The sequence below is a fragment of the Gekko japonicus genome, unplaced genomic scaffold, assembly GCF_001447785.1.
Source record: "Gekko japonicus isolate JY-2015 unplaced genomic scaffold, Gekko_japonicus_V1.1 scaffold568, whole genome shotgun sequence".
NCBI classification, from domain to species: domain Eukaryota; kingdom Metazoa; phylum Chordata; class Lepidosauria; order Squamata; family Gekkonidae; genus Gekko; species Gekko japonicus.
Window position 1 is genome coordinate 860218 of NW_015169190.1, and position 23387 is coordinate 883604.

Genomic DNA, 23387 nt, shown 5'->3' on the forward strand with positions numbered 1-23387 from the left:
AAAGCGGCCATTTTCTCCAGGTGAAGTGTTCTCTGTGGCCTGGAGACCGCAATGTTCCCTCTAAGCTGTGGAGTCTTGTGAGCAAAAATTCTACTTTGTGAGCTGCTGGCATTAAAGTTGTGAGCGAGCAGTTTGGCTACTGCATAAATTAGTTTGCTCTGGAGCCATCCTTCCTGAGCCAAGACAAAAATGTGTGAGCCGGAGGCTAAAAACCTGTGAGCTAGCTCACACTAACTCACCTTAGAGGGAACATCTCCAGCTACCACCTGGATGTTGGCAAGCCCAAATCTCTTGCCCTCCAAAGTTGCTTAAATTCCTCTTCCTCTTCCTTCCTTCTCCTCAGACAGTGTCTCCTCTAGCCTCAGACAGCTTTGTCGGTTTCCAGATCTTTCTATTGCAGAATCAAATGAGAATTCCTCCACTGGGCAAAAACTTACCTGTCTTCTTTCAGTTTTGAAGCTCCCTTCAGACGTGTTGCCAAAATTGAGCTCTCCACAGTCATACAGCAAAAATATGTTGTTCTTATTTATATTACACAGTTCTAAATAAATTGCTCCTGGAAGCTTATCCTTAAAACAGTTCTATAAAGCCTAAAAATGCAAAATCGTTGTAAGTCAAGTCCAGCAATTGACAATAAACAGAAAAATATGGAAAGCAGCAGCACAAAAACGAAATATCAATTCTGGAAAGCACGACTGAATAAAATAGTTTCGACGTGATAATTAAAGAAAACAGCTTCCATGGTCAGTAGGCATCCTTGGGCAGGGTGCTCCAAATTCAGGGTGCCACAGCCGAGAAGGCCTTGCTGGCAGTCCCACCCACCTGATTTGGGAAGTTGGGAAGAAGCCAGGGTGGCAGGGAGAGTACCCAGAGCATGATCTCAGTGGAAGGCAGCTTCATAGGGTTGACGGCACTGAGTTGGAAAATTCCTTGAGATTTGGAAGTGAAGCCTGAGAAGGGGAGGGGAGGGGCTACAGAAAAATATAATTATATAGAACAAAGTTTGAGTCCAGTGGCAACTTTAAGACCACCAAAGTTTTTTTCTGGGGATAAGGTCTCATATGCATGCACGCTTCTTCAGATATATGTTGTTGAAGGCTTTCATGGCTGGAGTTCATTAGTTGCTGTAGATTTTCCAGGATGTGTGGCCATGGTCTTGGCATTGTAGAACCTGACGTTTCGCCAGTAACTGTGACTGGCATCCACAGAAAGATGGAGTACTCTCTGTGTCAAGGACACAGATCTATTCTTCAGATATGTCTTGAAGGCGCCACTGGACTCAACCTTTGTTCTGCTGCTTCAGACTAACACGGCTATCCCCCAAAGAGTCTATCATTCCACGGAGTCCGCCCTCCAAAGCAGCCATTTTCTTCAGGGGAACTGATCTCTGTTGCCTGGAGACTGGCAACTGGAGAAGACATCGGCTGTGGTCACACACACTAAATAATCCATTTTCAATCCATTTTCAATGCACTTTCGTTGCACTGTGTGAACTGGCAAAATCCAGTTGGAAAGTGCATTGAGAGTGGATTATTCCGTGTGTGTGACCGCAGCCATAAGTGTCAACTGCAGATGTCTCCAGGCCATTCTAGAACTGTAATTATTCAGACCTGCACTTTGAATTGAGATCTGACACATAACTGAAAGCTAGGGTTGCCAGCCTCCAGGTGGCGACTGGAGATCTCCTGTTGTTATAACTGATCTCCTGGCAACAGAGATCAGTTCCCCTGGAGGAAATGGCCACTTTGGAAGTTGGACTCTATGTCATTCTACCCCATTGAAGTCACCTCCCCTCCCCAAACCCCGCCCTCCTCAGGCTCCACCCCCAAAATCTCCGGGTATTTCCCAACCCAGAGCTGGCAACCCTACTGAAAGCCCATGTCCTTCTTCCAGTACCTTAGGGGCCTGCAAGTGGGGCACGGGCGGCAAGGCCTCCCCACGTTGTTGCCTCCTGGCACTGATATTTGAAAGGTTACTGCCTTTGTACAAGGAGTGCCCGAGGAGGTCAGGAAGGCTCCTCCGCTTCTGTCATTCTGCAAATGGAGTAAAAAAGAATTGTTCGGTAGGGTATTTCTATAAAGGTAATAGGGCTGTAGGAGCTGCGGTGGCTCAAGTGGTTAAGACGCTGAACTGCAGGCTGTGGAAGGTCGGTAGTTCAGCAGTTCGAGACCCAAGTGTGCCGCATGACGGAGTGAGCTCCCGCCTCTCGTTCCAGCTCCTGCCAGCCTAGCAATTCGAAAGCAAGAAATTGCAGGTAGATAAATAGGTACCACTTCGGTGGGAAGGTAACAGCGTTCCGTGGGCCTTGGTGTTTAGTCATGCCGGCCACATGACCACGGAAACGTCTTCAGACAGCGCTGGCTCTTCGGCTTTGAAACGGAGATGAGCACCGCAACCCTAGAGTCAGACTCGACTGGCTTTCGAGCAAGGGGAACCTTTACCTTTACTAATAGGGCTGTACTGTAATGGAATGGTTCAGGACAGTGCTTTCATAACAGGACCGGGACCGCAGACTATATTACCGCGCATAGTCTCTATTATCTGTTCTCTGTATGTATTATCCCGCTCTCCCCTGCATTGTCTCCTACTTACATAGTGCCATTTTCTGCACTGTTTAACATGTCGCATCTAATACTTCTTGCTTTGTTTCCAAGTTCTGTAACCCAGCTCCAAGTTGTGTTGCTTATTAGATGTCACATCCTGTCGATGGCGTAGGCTGACACGGTGTGATCTGCCTTGAGTCTCAGTGAGGAAGGCACACTACAAACAAATACATTTGTAAAAAACAATTGAGATTTCCGAATGCTTCTCAAAGGGAGGCCCCACACGTTGGCATTGCCTCACCTTTGATTGTTGACTAAGATCGCTGAGCTTCAGGGCCTCCAGGGGAACTCCTTATCCCTTCTCCAGTCTAAGGATTGTAAAACTTGACAGAATCATAGAATCAATTTTCAATCAGAACCTTTACTGGCATATTGACAGAACATACAGCGGGGAGACAAGGTAGGGTTGCCAAACCTGTTTATTCCTGTGGCGGGGGGCTCCCGGACGGCGTCCCAGTCATGCGCGTGCGTGCGAAGCGCGCGCGCACCGCATGCACATCACCCGGATGTGACGTGATGACGCCGGGCACGCTGATAATAAAATAAATAAATAAATAAATAAAACTGAAACAATCTTCTCCAAATCATAGAATTACAGAGTTGGAAGGCAACTCTTGTGGCAAATCACTGGGCAGGCAGAAACGATGAGATGTCAGGAGGCATTGTTTCCTGGATTGCTTCCTCTCTGGTCCCCAATAAAAGCCAAGTATTTCAATTGACAAAATGACAGTGTGTTGGGACCAGTGTTCCCTCTAAGCGGAGTTAGTGTGAGCTAGTTCACAGTTTTTTAGCCTCCGGCTCACACATCGCCCACAACTTTAATGAGGATTTTTGCTCACAAGACTCCACAGCTTGGAGGGAGCATTGGTTGGGACCTCCTAAGGTGACCGTTAGCCCAATTGGTTCTCCATGGATGGCTGTTGTAGCAGTTGAGTTTGCTGAGGTTTTGGCAGTTGGTTTCAACAGCACACTGTGAAGGGCAGTCAGAGCCTTGCGTTGGATCCAACCAGCTTTTCTATTGGCGTCGAGGAAGGTGGGGCCCGTGCAGGGTTTTGCTGTAGATGGTGCGCCCCTTCCAAGGCATCCTCCGGGGGGGCCTCCGCACCCCTTCCCTTTTGCCTTCTTCCGCCCTGGAACAGGGAGGTCCATTGCCACCATTCTGGTTCAAGGGGTGGCCAGCTCAAATTCCTCGAGGTTTTGGGGATGGAGCCTGAGGAGTTTAGGGAGGGGAGGGACCTGAGTGGGTTATTTGGCCATAGAAGCCACCTTCCAAAGCAGCCATCTTCTCCCGGGGAACTGTCCCCTATGGTTGCCAACCTCTGGGTGGTGGCTAGAGATCTCCTGCTATTGCAGCTGATCTGCAGGCAACAGAGATCAGTTCACCTGGAGATAATGGTTGCTTTGGAACTTGGACTCTATGGCATTTAGGCTTCCCAAGTCCCCCCGGGGGGCGGGGAAACCCCCGCCCCAGAGGCCCGTTCCCCACCGCCCCCAGATCGGGCTCCCAGGGGGAACTTCACCCCAACGTACGCGTCACCCAGAAGTGATGCGACCATGGCGGGCACGCTGGGGGCCACGGCAATCCGAGGGAAAATTCTATGGTTTTCTCTCGTATGGCCATGGCCCCGCCCCCAGCGTGCCTGCCGTCATCATGTCACTTCTGGGTGACGTGCATGCGGCGCGCGTGCGCACCGGATGCCAGCCGGGAGCCCCCCACTCCGGCTGAAGATTGACTTGGCAACCCTAATGGCATTATGCCCCAAACCCTGCCCTCCTCAGGCTCCACCCCCCAAAATTCCCCAACCCGGAGCCACCTGGAGAGTAGTTGTAATCTTGGGAGATCTCCAGTGGCCACCTGGAGACTGGCAACCCTATGTGACGGGGGGGGAGTGCTCTGGGCAGACTCCCCTGAGCAGCTTTCTCTTCACTCCAGGCATACGTGAACGACCCAGGCAGAGAGAGCAGAAAATACTTATTAATCAAATAAATAAAGAGAAGAAAAGAGTTGTGAAAATAAAGAATTAACACAGGGTGTGCTATAAACGCTCAGGACAAAACTCCAAAGGAAGAAGCTGGTTGAAAAGCAACACAAATGTGACTGCTTTACTGGACTTCTAACTCGATTTCAGTACCTGGTTCCTTAGGTCCATCTCGCCCTCTGTGGGTGAGGGATCATCTCCCCTTGATAGCAGCCTCTACTGCCTACTTCCTGGAAGGAAACTGTCTCCCTCCCTCTGCAGGGTCTTGGATAGGGATGCTGGCCTTCGGGTAAGACCTGGGAACCCCCCAGAATTACAGCTCATTTCCAGACTACAGAGATCAGTTCCCCTCTAGAAAATGGATGCTTTGGAGGGTGGACTCTCTAGTATTGTACTCCACTGAGCTGTCCCTGTCCTCCCCAGGCTCCATCCCCAAATCTCCAGAAGTTTCCCAACCTGAATCTGGCCACCCACCCCCCATTCCCTGCCAGTGGCCAAGGAGGACCTGGAAACCCTAGTCTTATATGCTCTCTCAGGAGCCTCCTCAAGAGCAATTGGCTTACATGTTTCCCTCCTGAGGGTTGGAAAGAGCCTGGGAATTGTGTGCCTGCAGGAAAATTTGCCGTAAGGCTCAAGGGCTGTGTTGTGTATAGCCGAGAGTTGCCGTCCCCCCAATGGGGGTGGGTTTCCTCCCGATTTCGGGCACCCTGATCTGCCTGCCAGCCAACTGGCCAAAGAGCTCCGCAGCGCCCGACATGCCCGGCACAATGACGTCATCTGGAGGTGACGTCATCACGCTAGGCATGTTGCGGGGGGGGACGCTCTAGCGTTCGGCCAAAAACTCTATGCTCATGCACATGCAAGAAGATTCAGGAGAGAAGCCTGGAGCCCCCTGCGGGCAAAAGGTAGGGACCTGGCAACCCTAGTTGTGTGTGAGGGAAAGGCTGTCTTGAGGCCTACTACAAGCCCATTCTAGGCCTCAGGCAAAGGGGTCCTCACTGGCTGGGGATCATGGGTCCTCCACAGACAAATGTCATGTGGGGTGGGAAGTGCACTAAGAAGGACAATTCGTTAAGATGGAGCCAATAAGCCAGCTGGATTCAACCCCATAACTATATGTGTCGTAGAAACCCCTTACTCCAGAGCCTCTTAACCTGGGGTCTACAGACCACCAAGGGGTCCATGGATAGATTTCAACGGGTCCATCCACTTTGATTGATGGGGGGGGATTCATTTTTATTTTCACTAATCCCTCAGTTCAGCTTTTCCTTCCATTATGAATGTAGACGACAGAAGTATCAGCAGTCCCCCTGTGACTTTGTCACTAATAGAAATCACTGATATTTTCATATCACATGACAGTTGTTGCAAGCATCTTGAAATATTGTTTCTGCTCATCACAACTTTGAGATTAACAGCAGTTAATTAGACCCACCACTAGATCACACATGATCGCAGTCTTCCTGTCTACCTTTGCTTTGCAATCCTACGTATTTGATTTCATGCATTCAAAAACATTATTCTGAGAAGGGGTCCGTAGGCTTCGCCAGTCTGCCAAAGGGGTCCCTGGCACAAAAAAGGTTAAGAACCCCTGGCCTTACTCATATTTAACTAACGAAAACCACCACATATGCCAGTGCGCATGTATGAATGCAAATCGATAACAAGTGTCTGTGGACCAACTAGAGTTCATCCACAAATGCTGGTATGCCAACCAAAAGTATGTTTTGTGAGGTTTGAGTCACATTCCCACACAGTCGAAAGAATCAAGGCTTTTACGTTGCTGGTTTCAGCTTCATGCCTCAGCGAAAAGACACCAACATTTTCCCAGCAAAGCACCACTATATTATCAAACATCAGCAGACGGACCCAACCTATTGTTGCGATCGGATTCTTGACTCCAGGGTGTGTTTTATTTTATTGTGAACGTGAACCATGTTTTTTTCGGTTTTAATTTGCAGTTCTGTTTCCATGGCAATTATACCAGGAATGAAGGGCAAAAGGATATCTTTGATATAGCAAAAATAGAAAACATGTGGTGTTCTTCTTTTCTTTAAGCTTTTTTTTTCATAATTGGCAATTTCCAGATGCCATGCTAATGCGTTTGTGCTATTTATGTTCAAGAGACTTGGTAGTGTTTGCCCATGGGGGAGGGGGAGAGAGAGAAAAGCCCAAATAGATGCACGGAACTTCACCTGTGTTTGTTCCCAGTTGTGTGGCTGGTGAGAATTTTAAAATGTCTAAGCTCCCAAACGCAGCGTGCATTCACAAGGAAAAATGTAGCTAAGCTAGTTGAAGACTGTTTCTCGGGGGCCAAACTAGATGATATTATGTCCCCATCTTAGGGCTGACTAACATCCAGGGGGTAGCTGGTAGGGATGCCAGCCTCCAGGGGGGACCTGGGGATTCCCCAGAATTAGAGTTTATCTCCAGAGCACAGAGATCAGTCCCCCTGGAGAAAATGGATACTTTGTTTTTTGTTTTGAGCCCCCGGAGGGGATTTTTTATTATTTTTGTAAGACTACAAAACTACTACAGAAAAAAGGGAAGGGGGACTACATACATAGGATAAAGCAAAGAACCCACTACTAACTAAAAACCCAAGAGAGGAGATCCTCACTAGCTTAGTTACAACAAATCTTCATTTCATTTAGATTATTATGAACTGAGTCAAACATTTATATTACTTTTCTTTTTCTTTTTCTTTAAATCTTAAATTTAACTGTCTAGAAACAGTACCCCCAATCATCCCATTTCAGAGTTCTCAAAGGCAAAATTCAGAGTCCTTCAGCCTTCACTTCTCCTTTCCTCGTCCCTTCCGCAGCTTATAAGGACTTTTTGGAGCAGCTGCCCCTTGCTCTGTCAGAGAGTCCTCTCCGGAAGAACCCGAGTCCAGCTCACCACTAGACTTGCTGTCCTCTTCTTTTTTCCCGTCCTCTGATCTTCCCAGCTGAATCCTTAGGAATTCTTGAGCTTTCAGAACAGAGTCAATCTTTTCTGACAATCTTTTCTGTCAATCTTTTCAGACAAACTCAATTGGCTATAGATGGCTATTTCCAGAAGGCGTCACTTTCAAGATCAAAGACAAAAAAGAGAAAATGGATACTTTGGAGGGTGGACTCTGTGGCATCAGACCCCACTGAGGTCCCTGTCCTCCCCAGGCTCCACCCCCAAATATCCAGGAGTTTCCCAACCTGGAGCTGGCAACCCTACCCCCTGCTTGTGGCCAGCGAAGACCTGGCAACCCAAGTAGCTGGAGATCTCTTGGGATTACCACTGATCTCCAAGCAACAGAGATCAGATCACCTGGAGAAAATGGCTGCTTGGGGAGATGGGCTCTATGGCATTATACCCCATTGAAGTCCCTTCCCTCCCCAAGCCCTGCCCTCCTTAGCCTCCACCCCCAAAATCTCCAGGTGTTTCCCAACCTGGAGGTGGAAACCCTTCTAAAAGTAGAACAGACTCTGAAATGGCAGACTCAGGGACATGGCACCTTTGGCAGACTCAGGGACATGGCACCATCCAGTTTCGTCTTCAGCTAATGAAGCGGATGGGGGGGACCATAAAAAAGGTCCTCCTTCATGCAGTACCAAGTTGCCTCATGGGTGGGACTTTCTGCCACCACATGTGGTGGTGACGGCTGCTGACTTCAAAGAAAAGAGCTGGCTAAATCCTACAAGCTAGGCTACAACAGTACGTGGGTAGAGAACTTCCAGAAGTACAAGCTGGGTTTCGAAGAGGTAGAGGAACCAGAGGTCAAATTGCCAACATTCGCTGGATTATAGAGAAAGCAAGAGAGTACCAGAAAAACATCTACTTCTGCTTCATTGACTATGCTAAAGCGTTTGATTGTGTGGATCACAACAAACTATGGTAGGTCCTTAAAGAGATGGGAGTACCAGACCACCTCACATGTCTCTTGAGAAACCTGTATAAGGGTCAAGAAGCGACAGTTAGAACTGGATATGGAACAACTGATTGGTTTAGCATTGGAAAAGGAGTACAATAAGGATGTATATCGTCACCTTGCTTATTTAATTTGTATGCGAAATGCTAAATGCTGACCTGGATGAATCACAAACCGGAATTAAGATTGCTGGGGAAAAGATCAACAACCTCAGATATGTGGACGATACCACTCTAATGGCAGGAAGTGAAGAGGACCTAAAGAGCCTCTTGCTCAGGGTGAAAGAGGAGAGTGCAAAAATTGGCTTGAAACTCAACATTAAAAAAACTAAGATCATGACATCCGGCCCCATCACTTCTTGACAAATAGAAGGGGAAGTCATGAAAGTAGTGACAGACTTCACGTTCCTGGGATCCCAGATCATTGCAGATGGTGATTGCAGCCATGAAATTAAAAGACGCCTGCTCCTGGGAAGGAAAGCGATTGCAAACCTAAACAGCATGATAAAAAGTAGAGACATCACCCTGCAAACAAAACTCCGCATGGTCAAAGCAATGGTATTCCCAGTAGTAATATATGGCTGCGAGAGTTGGACTATAAGGAAGGCCGAGCGCCGAAGAATAGATTCTTTTGAACTATGGTGCTGGAGAAGACTCTTGAGAGTCCCTTGGACTGCAAGGAGATCAAATCAGTCAATCCTAAAAGAAATCAACCTTGACTGTTCCCTGGAAGGCCAGATACTAAAGCTGAAGCTCAAATACTTTGGCCACCAAATGAGAAGGGAGCACTCACTGGAGAAGACCCTGATGCTGGGAAAGATGGAAGGCCAAAAAAGACGGGGACGGCAAAGAATGAGATGGTTAGACAGTGTCATCGATGCAACAAACATGAAATTGAGCAAACTTCAGAGGACGGCGGAAGACAGGAGGGCCTGGCTTGATCTGTTCCATGGGGTCGCGAAGAGTCGGACTTGACTGTGCGACTGAACAACAACAACAAATTCATGACAACAAATTCATGTCTCTTAGCCAAAATAGCTCAAAGGAGCCTCCAAGCACAGAGGCAGTCTGTCCCCCTGCGTACCATGCAGTGAGGGCTATCAACAGGGGAGGAGGCAGTAGCGTTCAGAGCCCACACACAAGCTTCTTGATAAAGCCTTGCATGAAACAAGACCAGGTGGATCTTCAGTTTGATCCAGTAGGCTGTGCTTCTGATGCATTTTTAAAGATAAAGGAAAGTCTGCAAACCTAGTACATGGATGATAAAGGGCAGTAAGTATCCTGTCTTAGGTTGGAGGAAGTTGAAGGAAGAACTACCTGATTTGGAAGATGACTCCTTTGGCTGAAGGAAGTCTTCAAATGTTGCTTAGTGGTAGGACACAGGCTGTTAGACTCGGGCATGCAGGGAGATTTATTGCTGATATATCACTAATGCTAGTGCTTCTTGTCTTCAATTACTATCTTATGCCCTCTCTGACATGAGATTCCGTGGGGGGGGGAGTGTGAAAGAGCGATTGTTGTAGTTTAAGGCTGTGCCATGTTTGTAACACTTCTTGAAGCAACCGCCCCCAAGGAACAACTGGGTTTTCACACAGGAATGACCTTGGGCAAAGATAAGACTTTGGGAATGGCTAGTCAGTTGTGGAACTATCAGAACCATTAGTGGGCTGGTGTGTATGGCGTATGCATGGAATGTGGGCGCTCACCTTTACTTTCCATCTCCCGCTCTGGACTTGCCAGTCAGTCCTAACAAGGGCGTTCATCTCTACGGTTAACCAAATCTTTCCAATAAAGCTTTTAAGTGATATTGGCTGAAGAGTGGTTTTACTGGGAGCCTGACACAGTCCAACATGAGCAGCTACCCAGTTGGGGTCCTTGAGCATATTTTGGCCCCTGGAGAAGACATCATTCATAGCCTGCTGTTCTTGTACACGTCCCCCTTCCCTAACCTCTTGGAGCCCTGACCTGGATAGCCCAGGCTAGTCATATCTTGGAAGCTAAGCAGGGTCAGCCCTGGCTAGTATTCAGATGGGCGACTGCCAAGGAATAACAGGGTCATAACACAGAGGCAGGCAGTGGCAAACCACCTCCGACACGTCTCTTGCCTTAAAAACAAGTCTAGCTCGCCACCTAGTGGTGCATAACTAGAACTTCTGGCTGCCAGACAATCTTAGGATCTCCTGACAATACACGACACACACTGCCATATGATAATCAATCAATTAACCTGTTGGATTCTGTGCCAACAGTGTAACATGGGGGAGGGGAAGACAGAGCAACTAATTGTCTCATGAGCAAAATAAATACTAAAAAAGCAGAAAAATTGACAAGCGTGGAGCTGCTGTCGTCATGGAAAGGCTGTCTAAGCCTAGACCTGCATAACCCATAAACACATAAAGTTGCCTTAGACTGTTGGACCCATGATTTGAACCCCTCTTCACACATTATGGAGCACACAGGTTGGGTCTGGGTCCTCACTCTTGTGTCACAACAAGTGACACAACTTGTGGGTGTTCCTCAGTTCTTGTGTGTGCGGTGCCCGATTAAGATCAAGACCACAATGCATATGGAAAAAAGGGTTCACACAGACACCCCGCTAACTTTCCAGGGGATGCAATTTAGGGAAACCCACACGCTCCCTGGGATACACATCCATTTCCCCAACAAGCCCCGCACTTGGATGTTGGGTGCTGTCGATATACTGACGACAACTCAGCTCCATATTTCTTTGAATAAGCGGTCAAGCGGATGATGGGGAACAAGACAGATCTTCATCCAGACAAGTTACAAGTGTCGCATCAGGGAACACGGAGCTGCCTTGGCGGAGTCTGGTTTGCCTGCACTTGTTGGCATGAAGTTACTACTAGCCCCCCCCCCCCGTTAGAAAAACAGATTGCAGCAGCGGTCAAGACCATTTTTTAAGCTGCTTTGAATTCTTATTTATGTATTTATTAAAACATTTCTATCTCGCCTTTCCGTGTGGTTCAGTGTGGCTTGCCGTAATATTGAAAAATGTTTCCCGTTCAAACCAAAAATAAAATTTTTTTTGTTGTTGTTGTTCAGTCGCACAGTCAACCCCCTGGACCACATCATGCCAGGCCCTCCTGTCCTCTGTCATCCTCCGGAGTTTGCTCAACTTATATTTATTTATTTATTTATTTATTAGATTTTTATCCCGCCCTCCCACCGAAGCGGCTCAGGGTGGCTTACAACAATTAAAAACCAGTAAAGATTAATGCATGTTTGTTGCATCGATACTTCATGTTTGTTGCATCGATAGTATTGTTCTTTGCAGCATCAGACCTTCCTTTCACCATCAGACACATCCATAGCTGAGCATCCTTTCGGCTTTGGCCCAGCCGCTTCACTCTTTCTAGGGTTACTTGTACTTGCCCTCTGCTCTTCCCCAGTAGCGTATTGGACACCTTCTGACCTGTGGGGCTCATCTTCCGGCGTCATATCTTGTAGCCTTTTGATACTGTCCATGGGGTTTTCTTGGCAAAGATACTGGAGTGGGTTGCCATTTCCTTCTCCAGTGGATCACACTTGGTCTGAGTTCTCTGCTGTGGCCTGTGCGTCCTGGGTGGCCCTCCACGGCATAGCCCACAGCCTCATCGAACCACGCAAGCCCCCATGAGAGAAATAGCCAACCCCAAATCTTCCTCCCCCCACCAAAAAAAAGATGCCTGCAATTCAGACCCCCTCAAATGCCCTGGCAAGCAGGCAGGCCTTGCAGGGCCTCCTGGAGATGTCCAAAGAGGGGGCCCCTCACTTCAGGGAGCCCACTGCACAGAGCTGGAGCCACGATGGGAAAGGGCCAGGCTCTGGTCGATGCCAGATGGGCCACCCTCAGTGGTGGGACACCCAACAGATGGCTGCATGACAACTGTAGTTGTTTGGGGGGGGAGGGCTGTGGCTCACTGGTAGAGCATCTGCTTGGCCTGCAGAAGGTCCCAGGTTCAATCCCCAGCATCTCCAGTTAAAACATCTGGTGATGTGCAAGACCTCTTCCGCCTGAGACTTTGGAGAGCTGCTGCCAGCCTGAGTAGACAATACTGACTTTGATGGACCAAGAGTCTGATTCAACATAAGGCAGTTTCACGTGTTCATGTGCAGTTGGCGCACAGGGACCTATGGAAGGAGATGATCCTTCAAACATAGGTTATCAACTGTCCTGGACAGGGATGGCCTTGCTTTATTGTTCCGAGTTTCTGTGACCTCCAGGCTGGACTATTGTAGGGTTGCCAGCCTCCAGGTGGGGCCTGGGGATCTCCCGCTTTTACAACTGATCTCCAGCTGACAGAGATCAGTTCCCCTGGAGGAAATGGCCGCTTTGGAGGGTGGACTCTGTGGCCTTGTACCATGCTGAGGCCCCTCCCCTCCCCAGACCCCGCCCTCTCCACCCCCAAAGTCTCCAGGTATTTTCCAACCCAGAGCTGGCGATTCTAGAAAAATGTCTTTCCAAACCTTCTAAAAGTCAGCAAAGATGAAATCCTCATATTTTCAGTTGTGGGAGAATTAGGTGAAATGCAAGGGAGGCGCTTTTTCTTTTGATGTGCGGAGTGCACTTGGCATGTGGGCTCATACCGGGAGCAATGTTCCCAGGTTGTAAAAGGAACCGCAAATACCCTGAATTGATTCCGGAAATAAAATAGGAAGCCGGGGAAGCTGTTTTAGAAGTGGGGCAGCAAGAGGTAAGCCGCCCTTCCCTGTCACCAAACGAGAAGCTGTGTTTTGAACTTGCGGAAGCGCCTGGGTTGTCTTCAAGGGCAGCCCCCACACAGTACCTGTTACATTCCCCCCTTCAGAAAGTGTTTCTGTTACCTTTCTGTATAACATTCAGTTGACAGTGTTGTGTGATGCTTTCTGGATCTGCTGTTAGTCACCTTAGTCTCCTAAGAGGAAAGGCGGGCTAGAAATGCTTATTTCATCAAAGAAATAAAATAAAATGGCATGTCGCTTAAAGAAGTCTGCAGGCAAATTTGGAACAGAATATTTTTGCACAAAAGTGATATCTCATGAAGTCTTGGCTGGCCTTCAGAAGCTTGTAATGCGAAACCCTTTGTGCTGATCTTTCAGGCCAGTGCAGAATGAAAGGGAAGGGACGCCACAGTCTGCAACTTACGAAGCCTTTGGCGGCTGCAGAACCCAAATTCTTGCCTGGCAGGGCCAGGGGGATATTGTCGGTATCGAAAGCCCTGCAAACCTGCCTCCTCCAAAACCATGCAGAGATCGTGAACCTACAGCAGACGGCAGATCTCGATCGCCACCAGAGAGATATCCTGCATATTACTGCAGTTACCTTCCTGAAAGAAATCAGTCTGATACGTCGCTCGGCCATCTTCGTGTTATAGAAGAAAGCCAGATGGTCAGTAGTAACTATTGACTTTGTGGTAGTGGCGGGGGTGGTTTTTAAATCACATTCTCAAAACTTAGTCTATGACAGGAGCCCCCAGCATGGTGCCCGCGGGAGCCACGGCGCCTGCCGACACCTTTTCTGCCGCCCGCCAAGTCTTTTGAGAAAGTGGGCGGTGCCAGGTAGGGAATTCGCCCAGCAAGGCTTCTGATTGAGCCTGGAGATTTGATTGGCTTTGCAGGTTTTTAATTATATCACTCTGGCAGCAGCCACCACCACAGCACCACGATCTTCACTGTGTGACTGAAGTTCAGCCGTGGCAGCCATTTTTGTGGCCGGCTCCAGCAGCAGCCATTTTGTGGCCATGCCCACTGCATCATCAGAATTCCAAATGTGCCCATGGGTTGGAAAAGGTTGGGAACCCCAGTCTACAAGCCAAACTATGGCTACTGTTTCACCCATTTCATGCCAATTTCCTCCCTACAACCCACCCTCACTTAAGAGCCGCAGTCACAACGCAAGACTTCTGCTGCCGAACTGTCCCACAATAAAAACCAAAGGACTAACACGGCCGAATATATTGACAGTATTTGAATTTATGCACAAGATGTAGCTCATAAGATGTCATTAATTATACTGGTACAGGGCTATTTTTGGGCAGGAACACACAGGAACGGAGTTCCGGCTGGCTCCCAAGTTGGCCACGCCCAGCAGGAACGCATTAGCATAATAGGCCACACCCAACAGCAGAAACTCATTAGGATTGGCTACATTAGGGGTGTGTGGCCTAACATGCAAAGGAGTTCCTGCTACAAAAAAAGGCCCTGGGTTTTGACAGCAAACAAGGTAAACAGAATAAGAAGCAAAAAGTGGGTGTGGCTGGATGACCACACTTCTGGTAACATGGGGGTACGGCCTAATGTGCTAATGAGCTGTGCTGGCAGGGGTGTGGCCTAATATGCTAATGAGTTCCTGCTGTTGGGTGTGGCCTATTATGCTAATGAGTTCCTGCTGGGCTTTTTCTACAAAAAGAGCCCTGCTGGTACACTAATCCACTAAAGCTTTAGCCAAGACGAAAATCTGGATCCTGGATCAAAGGGCACAGTACTTCGTAGGGTGCTCCGTATTTCCCCCTTGTCTCTATCAAATTTGGTGAAACAGAGAAGCAGAGATGGCTTTTCCTTCCAGATTTTACTTGAAGCTAGTACATCTTTTGCATTTTAGGGTGGAACAAGTATAGATCAGAGGGGCTGGAGGCGACTAGAACTGTACAGGAAATCACTCTGTGCAGCAGATCCAGGCAGGAGATAAACCTCTCTCCCCATCCATATCCGGAGATGAAGGGAAGGTGTATCTTATGCGCTAGCCCACCGAGTCACCACCCCCTATAGATGGTGGTGACCCAGTCCCTTGGCGCATGACAAATGGACCTGTGCATCTATCCCTTCTCCCTTTACGTGGCACTGCACACATGGAACATCTGTCCCAGCCAGGCACACCGTTCCTGTTGTTCCTTAGTTACCCGCTAGATCAGAGCTGACACGGCTTGGTCGAAATCAAGGACTGCGTATCACTTCCAGTAACTGACGGGGTGTGAACTTGTTTGCTTTGAGGCAATGTCAGTGCCAAGGTGTTTCTGTAATAGGGAGGCATTCTACCATCCAGGAACTCTTTCACACCTATGTTTATATCACTCAAATCTCTTCTCACTTTGTTACCTGGCACTGGCTGGCTCTCTGCAGAATGTGCAAACTCGCTCTCCTGAAGAATATTGTGTGTTGGAGCTGACATCGGCTGATACGTAAACCTGCTTGTGGTGATTAATCTATAATGGCTCATCCATATGCGTGCAACCCATCACTCAGTGCTCTGCCACGAGCTGATTGGCATGGATAGATCAACCAGCACTTAGTTTCAAGTCTCTTGGAAGAGTAAAATAAAGAAGCCACCCATAAATACAACATTATTATTTTTCCAGATTAAGAATCTAATAATAGTAATACTGATAATCGACAGTAAAATTGCTCAAATTGACTATAAAAATGTCACAATAGAGTTGCAGCTATATTGCGCTGGAATACATAAGAACATAAGAGAAGCCAATGTTGGATCAGGCCAATGGCCCATCCAGTCCAACACTCTGTCATACGGTGGCCAAAAATAACAGGTGCCATTGGGAGGTCCACCAGTGGGGCCAGGACACTAGAAGCCCTCACACTGTTGCCCCCCCCCCAGCACCACGAATACAGAGCATCACTTGCCCCAGACCGAGAGTTCCTATCTATACATTATGGCTAATAGCCACTGATGGACCTCTGCTCCATATGTTTATCCAATTCCCTCCTGAAGCCGTCCATGCTTGTAGCTGCCACCACCTCCTGTGGCAGTGAATTCCATGAGTTAATCACTCTTTGGATGAAGAAGTAAATATTTGCAAGTGGTATGGCTTACCATCAGCCAGAAATTCATGGGAGCTCAAACAAGGTCATGGAGAATCATAAAACAAAGGTTCTTTGGGACTTCCGACTGCAAAAAGATAAACACCTGGAGTGTAACACCCCTGATATCACAATTGTGGGGGGGGGGGGATGATAAACAGGGTTTGGATCATTGACACTGCAATCCCAGGAGAAAATAGAAAATAAAGAACAGGAGAAGATCATAAAATACCAAGACCCATGAATAGAGTTAGAGCCAATGTTCCCTCTAAGCTGTGGAGTCTTGTGAGCAAAAATTCTACTTTGTGAGCTCCTGGCATTAAAGTTGTGAGCAAGCAGTTTGGTTACTGCGTAAATTAGTTTGCTCTGGAGCCTTCCTTCCTGAGCGAAGACAAAAATCTGTGAGCTGGAGGCTAAAAAACTGTGAGCTAGCTCACACTAACTCAGCTTAGAGGGAACACTGGGAGTGCCTCTGGAAGAAGAACTTTGCCGTTGTGCCAGTTGTCATTGGAGGAGTGCCTAGAAGTCTCAATAAACACCTGGACATTCTGGGCATTGACCAAATAACACCAGCTCCGCTCCAGAAGACAGTGTTGCTCGGAACAGCAAGAATCCTGTGAAGATACATCTGCAATTCCCTAGAACTTGGCTAGATCTTAAATTGCAGAACACCATCTACCAGTCAAATATCTGACTGTGACAATCCATAATAGTAGAAAAAGTAGCATGCCAACTCATGGCAACCCCAGGACCATGGGGTTTCCGAGGCAAGAGATGACCAAAGGTGGTTTTCCGTTGTTGTTGTTGTACAGTCGCACAGTCGAGTCCGACTCTTCGTGACCTCATGGACAACATCACGCCAGGCCCTCCTGCCTTCCATCGTGCTTCGGAGTTTGCTTAATTTCATGTTTGTTGCACTGATAAGGTTTTCCATTACCTGCCTCTAAATTGCATCCCCAGTCTTCCTCGGTGGTTTCCCATCCAAGTACCGGCCACGACCAACGCTGCTTCGTTCCCAAGCTCTGACAAGATGGGGCTGGTCAGGCTGCTAAGAATCACACAAACCATGTCTTAACATGTAGATGTGAGTGTTAGCCTAGGACCAGAGAGACTCTGGTTGAAACCCCCAACTGTCCACGAAGCTCACCCAGTGACATTGGGCTGGTCACTTTCTCCCTCTCTCAGCCCAGCCTACTTCAACAGGGCTGTTGAGAGGATGAGAGGGCCAGGTCCACCACCCTGACTTCCTTAGTGGAAGCGTGAGATGGAAGGGGGCGGAAATCAGACAAATGGGGATCGGCCTTAAGTTTCAGTGTCAAACCATTTGTCGTCCTTGCCATTAAATTGTAGACCTGCTCAAACACAGTGACTATATTTCACAATACAAGAACTCGTGGTCACTCCATGAAATTGCTGAGCGGTTGGGTTAGAACGGATAAAAGGAAGTACTTCTTCACCTAAAGAGTGATTAACACTTGGAATTCACTGCCACAGGAAGTGGTGGCGGCTACAAGCATGGACGGCTTCAAAAGGGAATTAGATAAGCATATGGAGCAGAGGTCCATCAGTGGCTATTAGCCACAAGGTATAGATAGGTGCTCTGGGACAAGTGATGCTCTGTCATCTTGGTGCTTGGGGGGGGGGTCAACAGTGGGAGGGCTTCTAATGTCCTGGCCCCACTGGTGGACCTCCTGATGGCACCTGGTATTTCTGGCCACTGTGTGATACAGAGTGTTGGAGTGGATGGGCCTTTGGCCTGATCCAACATTGGCATCTCTTATGTTCTTATGACTAGCTGTATTTCTTTGAGCTAATGTTCCAGTATAGATCTGGACGCACGCCAGCCGGGTATAAAGCCCTTGGCAAGGGGAACTAGCTAGAGAATGCATATACAAACAAAAAGTTCCTTCCGCCAGCGGAATATTGCCGGTGCCATAATTGCGCCCGTCCTAATTGTGCCAATCCTTTTGTATCGCTCAGCCTTCCCCGGAGACCTCGTTTCCTGCCACCGCGATGGAGAAGTTCCTCCAAGAGGAGGAGAAGCGAGCGAGAGACTTCGAAAAGGTTTTAAACGTGCACATCGAGGAGCTGCAAAGGCAGTCAGAGGACACCCTAAAGAAATACGCCGGTCTCAAGCAAAGCTGGCAAAGATGAGCCTGGGTGGTGGTGGAGAAAAATACATTCTGAGATGTAGTTACAATCCCAACGCCAATCTTCCGCTCTACCATTAAAAAAAAAACCAAAAAAAGATTTACCCACCAGACAAAGAATGTGAGATTCTGTATATAGTTTGCCTGCCGATTTTATCTCAACGTGAATATTGTGTATTGCAGAGCTTATGAGGTCTTTTAAAAAATCCCTGGAAATTAAATATGAAAACTTCTTAAATGCATACTGCATATCCATATATTGTGCTCATATTTAAAGCGTGCCTTGTTCGGGAAACCCCTGCCGTTGTAGCAGATTCTAGAATAAAACAAAAGACCTTGGTACGAAGTTGAATGTTCAGGGGGCCCCAGACCTGCCATTCCTCACCTGGGGTTCTTTTCTCTCCATTTCTACAACCATGCCGAGAGACCAAAATGCAAGTATAAACCAGTGCTTTATTCACAGGTTACCTGGGTCTCTCTCTCCTAAGGTCTCAGAGCTACTTTACTGTCCCGTCAACCTGAAAGGTAGGTAAGGTTAAAAGACAGTGACTTAGAAAAGGCTATCCAGTTGCAGATCCAAGGATTCAAAGCTGGATTTTCCACATCTGTTCCCAAACATGGCAGCATGTTGTCGTCTTCTCTGTCTCTCTCCCTTTTCCTCAGTTGCCAATATTTGGACCTCATGTGGCAAAACAGGAGGGCATTTAACTGAGGTCCAACCAGGTGAGAAGCGGGGGGTGGGGTGGTCGGAGCACCCAGCAATGTTTGAAATACAATTACCAGGTACAGGAGCCCGATTCTGGTTGGAAGGACAGCATGAGGAGAAAGAGGGAGCTAAGTCTTTCACCCTGTGCCGTTTCCCTCACTTGAAGGACCCAGGGAGCCCATTATTTGTACATTTGTAAATATGCAGATACTACAAAACATTTTATGTATCCAGGACTCTTTCCAGCAGAACAAAGGGACCAGTTAAGTTGCCCTGGGAGAGGGGGGACATGAAAACCCATATCTCCACAATGTGGAGGAGTGGGGAATCAAACCCGGTTTGGGGAGGGGAGGGACTTCATTGGGGCACAATGCCATAGAATCCACCTTCCAAAGCTCCCATTTTCTTCAGGGGAACTGACCTCTGTCACCTGGAGATCAGTTGTAATAGTGGGAGATCTCCTGCCACCACCTGGAGGTTGGCAACCCCACCACCTCCAAGAGGTGATTATTTTTTTAAAGGAAAATTTATATTTGAAGGATGATACTGACCTGCTTAAAAAACTCCAATACCATGTACAGCCATATACTTTTAATAACAATTGCCAAATGTACTTTGCGTAAAGAGCTCTTGGACCTACCAACAGATAGATTCAGGTGGGTAGCCATGTTGGTCTGAAGCTGCAAAACAAAGTTTGAGTCCAGTGGCACCTTTAAGACCAATATAGTTTTATTCTAGCGATAAGCTTTCGTGCGCATGCACTCTTCTTCAGATACATTGAAGACAATGGAAGTCACCAGCCATTACATATAGGTAGAGGGTGGGGAGGGTGGTGGTAGGAAGGGCTAATTAGAGTCAAGATGCATAAGGAACTGAGGAATAAATATAGCTAAGACTGGATGAAGGCAATTGGTAAGACCTGTGAACAGCAGCAAATTAGCATACAGCATAATAAAAGAGTTTACAAACAGATGTGAGAACTGAATGACGTTAGCATGTGTAGTGAGAAAAGAAACCAATATCTCTGTTAAGCCCTGGGGGTTCCATTGTCCTGAGTGTTATAATAACTTGTAACTCAGCAGTCTCCCATTCTAGCCTGTTTCTGAAATTCCTTTGCAATAAAATAGCTACTTTGAGGTCTCCCACTGAATGTCCTGGAAGGTTGAAGTGCTCTCCTACAGGTTTCTCAGTTTTGTGTCCATTTATCCTTTGGCATAGGGTTTGACCTGTTTGCCCTATGTAGAGAACTGAAGGGCATTGTTGGCATTTAATGGCATATACAATGTTAGAAGACGAGCAAGTGAATGAGCCTGAGATGGTGTCTTTGATGTTCTTAGGTCCATTGATTGTGTTACCTGGGCGTATGTGGCAGCAAGTTGGCATCTGGGTTTATTGTAACATCTGGTTCCAGTGTCCATGTCAAATTATATGTTGTATTACTGTAGGTGAGGAATTGTTTAAGATTGGGTGGCTGTCTGTGGGCAAGAAAAGTACTTGTGAAAGAGAAATGTCATCCAGTAGAGATTGTCAGTCACTGATGGTGCATTGAACTGTTTTGAGCGGAGAGCCATGTGTGACCACTAGTGGTGTTTTGTTATTGTCTCTTTTGGGCCTGTCTTGCAACAGGTTTTCTCTGGGTACCATTCTGGCTTTGTTAAGGATGGTAGGTAGAGGCATGTAGGTATGTTTTTTGGTCGGTGGCTCAGAGGTTAAGATGCTGAGCTGCAGACTGGAAGGTCTGTAGCTCGGCAGTTCGAGACCCTAGTGCCACGTGATGGAGTGAGCTCCCATCTCTGGCCCCAGCTCCTGCCAACCTAGCAGCTCAAAAGCAAGAAATTGCAAGTAGATAAATAGGTACCACTTCGGTGGGAAGTTAGCAGTGTTTCGTGCACCTCGGCGTCTAGTCATGCCGGCCACATGACCACAGAAAAGTCTTTGGACAGCGCTGGCTCTTTGGCTTGGAAACGGAGATGAGTACCACCCCCTAGAGTCGGATTCGACTGGCTTTCGAGAAAGGGAAACCTTTACCTTTAGGTTTCGAGTATGAGTTGGTGTCTATGTATCCATCCTGTATTTTTACAGTCGTGTCCAGAAAATGTATTTCTTGCATAGATTGGTTCGTTGTCAGGTTGACAGTGGGGTGAAAGTTGTTGAATGCCTGGTGGAATTTGTCCAGGGCTTCTTTACCGTGTGTCCAGACAATAAAGATGTCATCAATGTATGTATGTTGAAAGTACTCCTTCAGGCGCAGGCGGTGGGAAAAGGCTTCTAGGTCCTTAACGCCTACCCACTCACACCTCTCTTATACCTGCAATACATTGATACAGACTTCTAGGTCCTAAACACCTACCCACTCACACCTCTCTTATACCTGCAATACATTGATACAGTGGAAACCACCACCACCCAGCTATATTTATTGCTCAGTTCCTTATGCATCTTGACTCTTATTAGCCCTTCTTGGCAACACCCTTCCCAACCTCTACCCATATGTAATGGTCGGTCACCTCTGTTTCAATGCACCTGAAGAAGTGTGCCTGCACATGACAGCTTAGAGCCAGAATAACACTTTGTTGGTCCCAAAGGTGCCACTGGACTCAAACTTTGTTCTGTTGCCCACAGAGAAAGCCCTGCCCGGATCACCGGGTCAACCTTTCCACTGCTCTTCAAGGCAAATAACTTTGGGCAAGAACGCCATCTGTCTAAATCAGCTAGCGAAGACTAGTATTTAGAGACTTCTGCACAAGCAGCAGCTCGGCTGGCAAGAGTGACCACACTCCTCTTAGGGATATCACTGCAAAAGTCCTGTGGATAAAACTCACAAGCACTGTGCCCAGAGGTACAAACCTCCACCTCCCCGCCCCCGGTGTCCCCAGACTCCTACACATCCCCCTCCCCTCCCCAACATTGCCCACAGCTGGAATCCAGAAGCCCAATCAGAAACGGAATGTAACGGAGACTCAAGTGGTAAGGTTACTGTGATACTAATGACAGGGGCTCATGTGCACTGTTAGTATACATCGTTTGCATGAAGGGAGGTTCCAGGTTCCAGCCCTTGGCGTCTCAAAGGACAGGAGGTCGCAGGGCTGGGAGAAAATCTCCACCTTGGGACCACGGACAGCAAACATTAAGCAGAATAGACGGTACTGGGTTAAACGGATCGATGGCCCGACATGGTAGGAGGCAGCTTCCTAAGTCCACGTACGTGAAGGTCTTTAAACATTTAGCAAAAGTGTAATGGGTTGGATCCAAAGGTGACTTTGGCTGTGTCAGGCTCCCCCCCAGCATCAATGAAGTACACTCTTGCAGAAAGGTTTTACTTTATTTGAAGCTATAGGATCACTGTTAGGAATGAGGGGGGATGCAACAGGATCACTGTTAGGAATGAGGGGGGATGCAACGAGCATGACAGGTTATAGTACATTCAAACAGCTGAGGCCCAATTGCGGAACTTCCCCCGCGCGCCATCGGGCCTGGGAGCAAATGCTTCTAGGCGGCATAACATATCTCCTCCCCATGGCCCTCCGTGAGATCACCCAAGCAACTATCCAGCAGCAACCACCTGTGGCCTTGAGAGATATAGACGTTCCAGCAGCTAAGCAATTAAGCGCATCAACAGGTCTACATATGAAAATGAAAGCAAGCAAGCGCATACATGGGACAATCAACTGAAAAGAAATTTGGCAGCTTGCTGACAGGCTGCTCCCACATGGTGAGGTCTCTTTGTTTCCCTGTCATCACTGCCGCAAATGCAGAGGCATCCACCTTTGCAATGGAGCGTTCACACAGGAGTTTTGTGCGCGCTTTCCTCAGTCGGCCACCATTTTTTGCTGAATTTTTCACTCACTATGCCACAAATGGCTTTGTGAGGGATTGGTTTTTAACTGGCTGCTGCCGTTGCTCTGTGGCACAAGAACATTACAGCGACCTTGTGCCACAATCTACAGGTTCCTCTGAATTCCCAGCTTTCATTGTTTTTAAAGCAAGTCTCTAGCCCTTTTCATTGAAGAGATATAAGAGGAAAGGTGTTCTTCAGCTCCTACAAGAATAGGTCCACGAGTTCCACAGATCTCCTACATGAGCTGCAAGTTCCCTGCACTGAACTCCCACGCTGTTGGAGCACCTTTTGGTGGGATGGGGGGGGGGCTGCATAAGACAGAGGAGGGCAGGAAAACTCCTTTCCAGAAGCAGAATTCAACAGGCAAACCTTCACTTATGCTCATTGGACTCAACCCAATGTAAATACAAT

The 23387-nt window shown here is 47.8% G+C and overlaps 1 protein-coding gene across 1 annotated transcript in view; it reads left to right on the plus strand.

Moving 5' to 3' along the window:
- Window positions 1-18456, plus strand: part of CCDC67 (coiled-coil domain containing 67) — an 88620-nt gene extending 70164 nt beyond the window's left edge. The window contains exons 10-11 of the mRNA XM_015416229.1: window positions 13568-13856; window positions 18263-18456. Of these exons, the coding sequence (XP_015271715.1) occupies window positions 13568-13856; window positions 18263-18436 (463 nt within the window). The 3' untranslated portion in view covers window positions 18437-18456. The remainder of the gene's footprint in view (window positions 1-13567; window positions 13857-18262) is intronic.
- Window positions 18457-23387: the final 4931 nt, after the last annotated feature.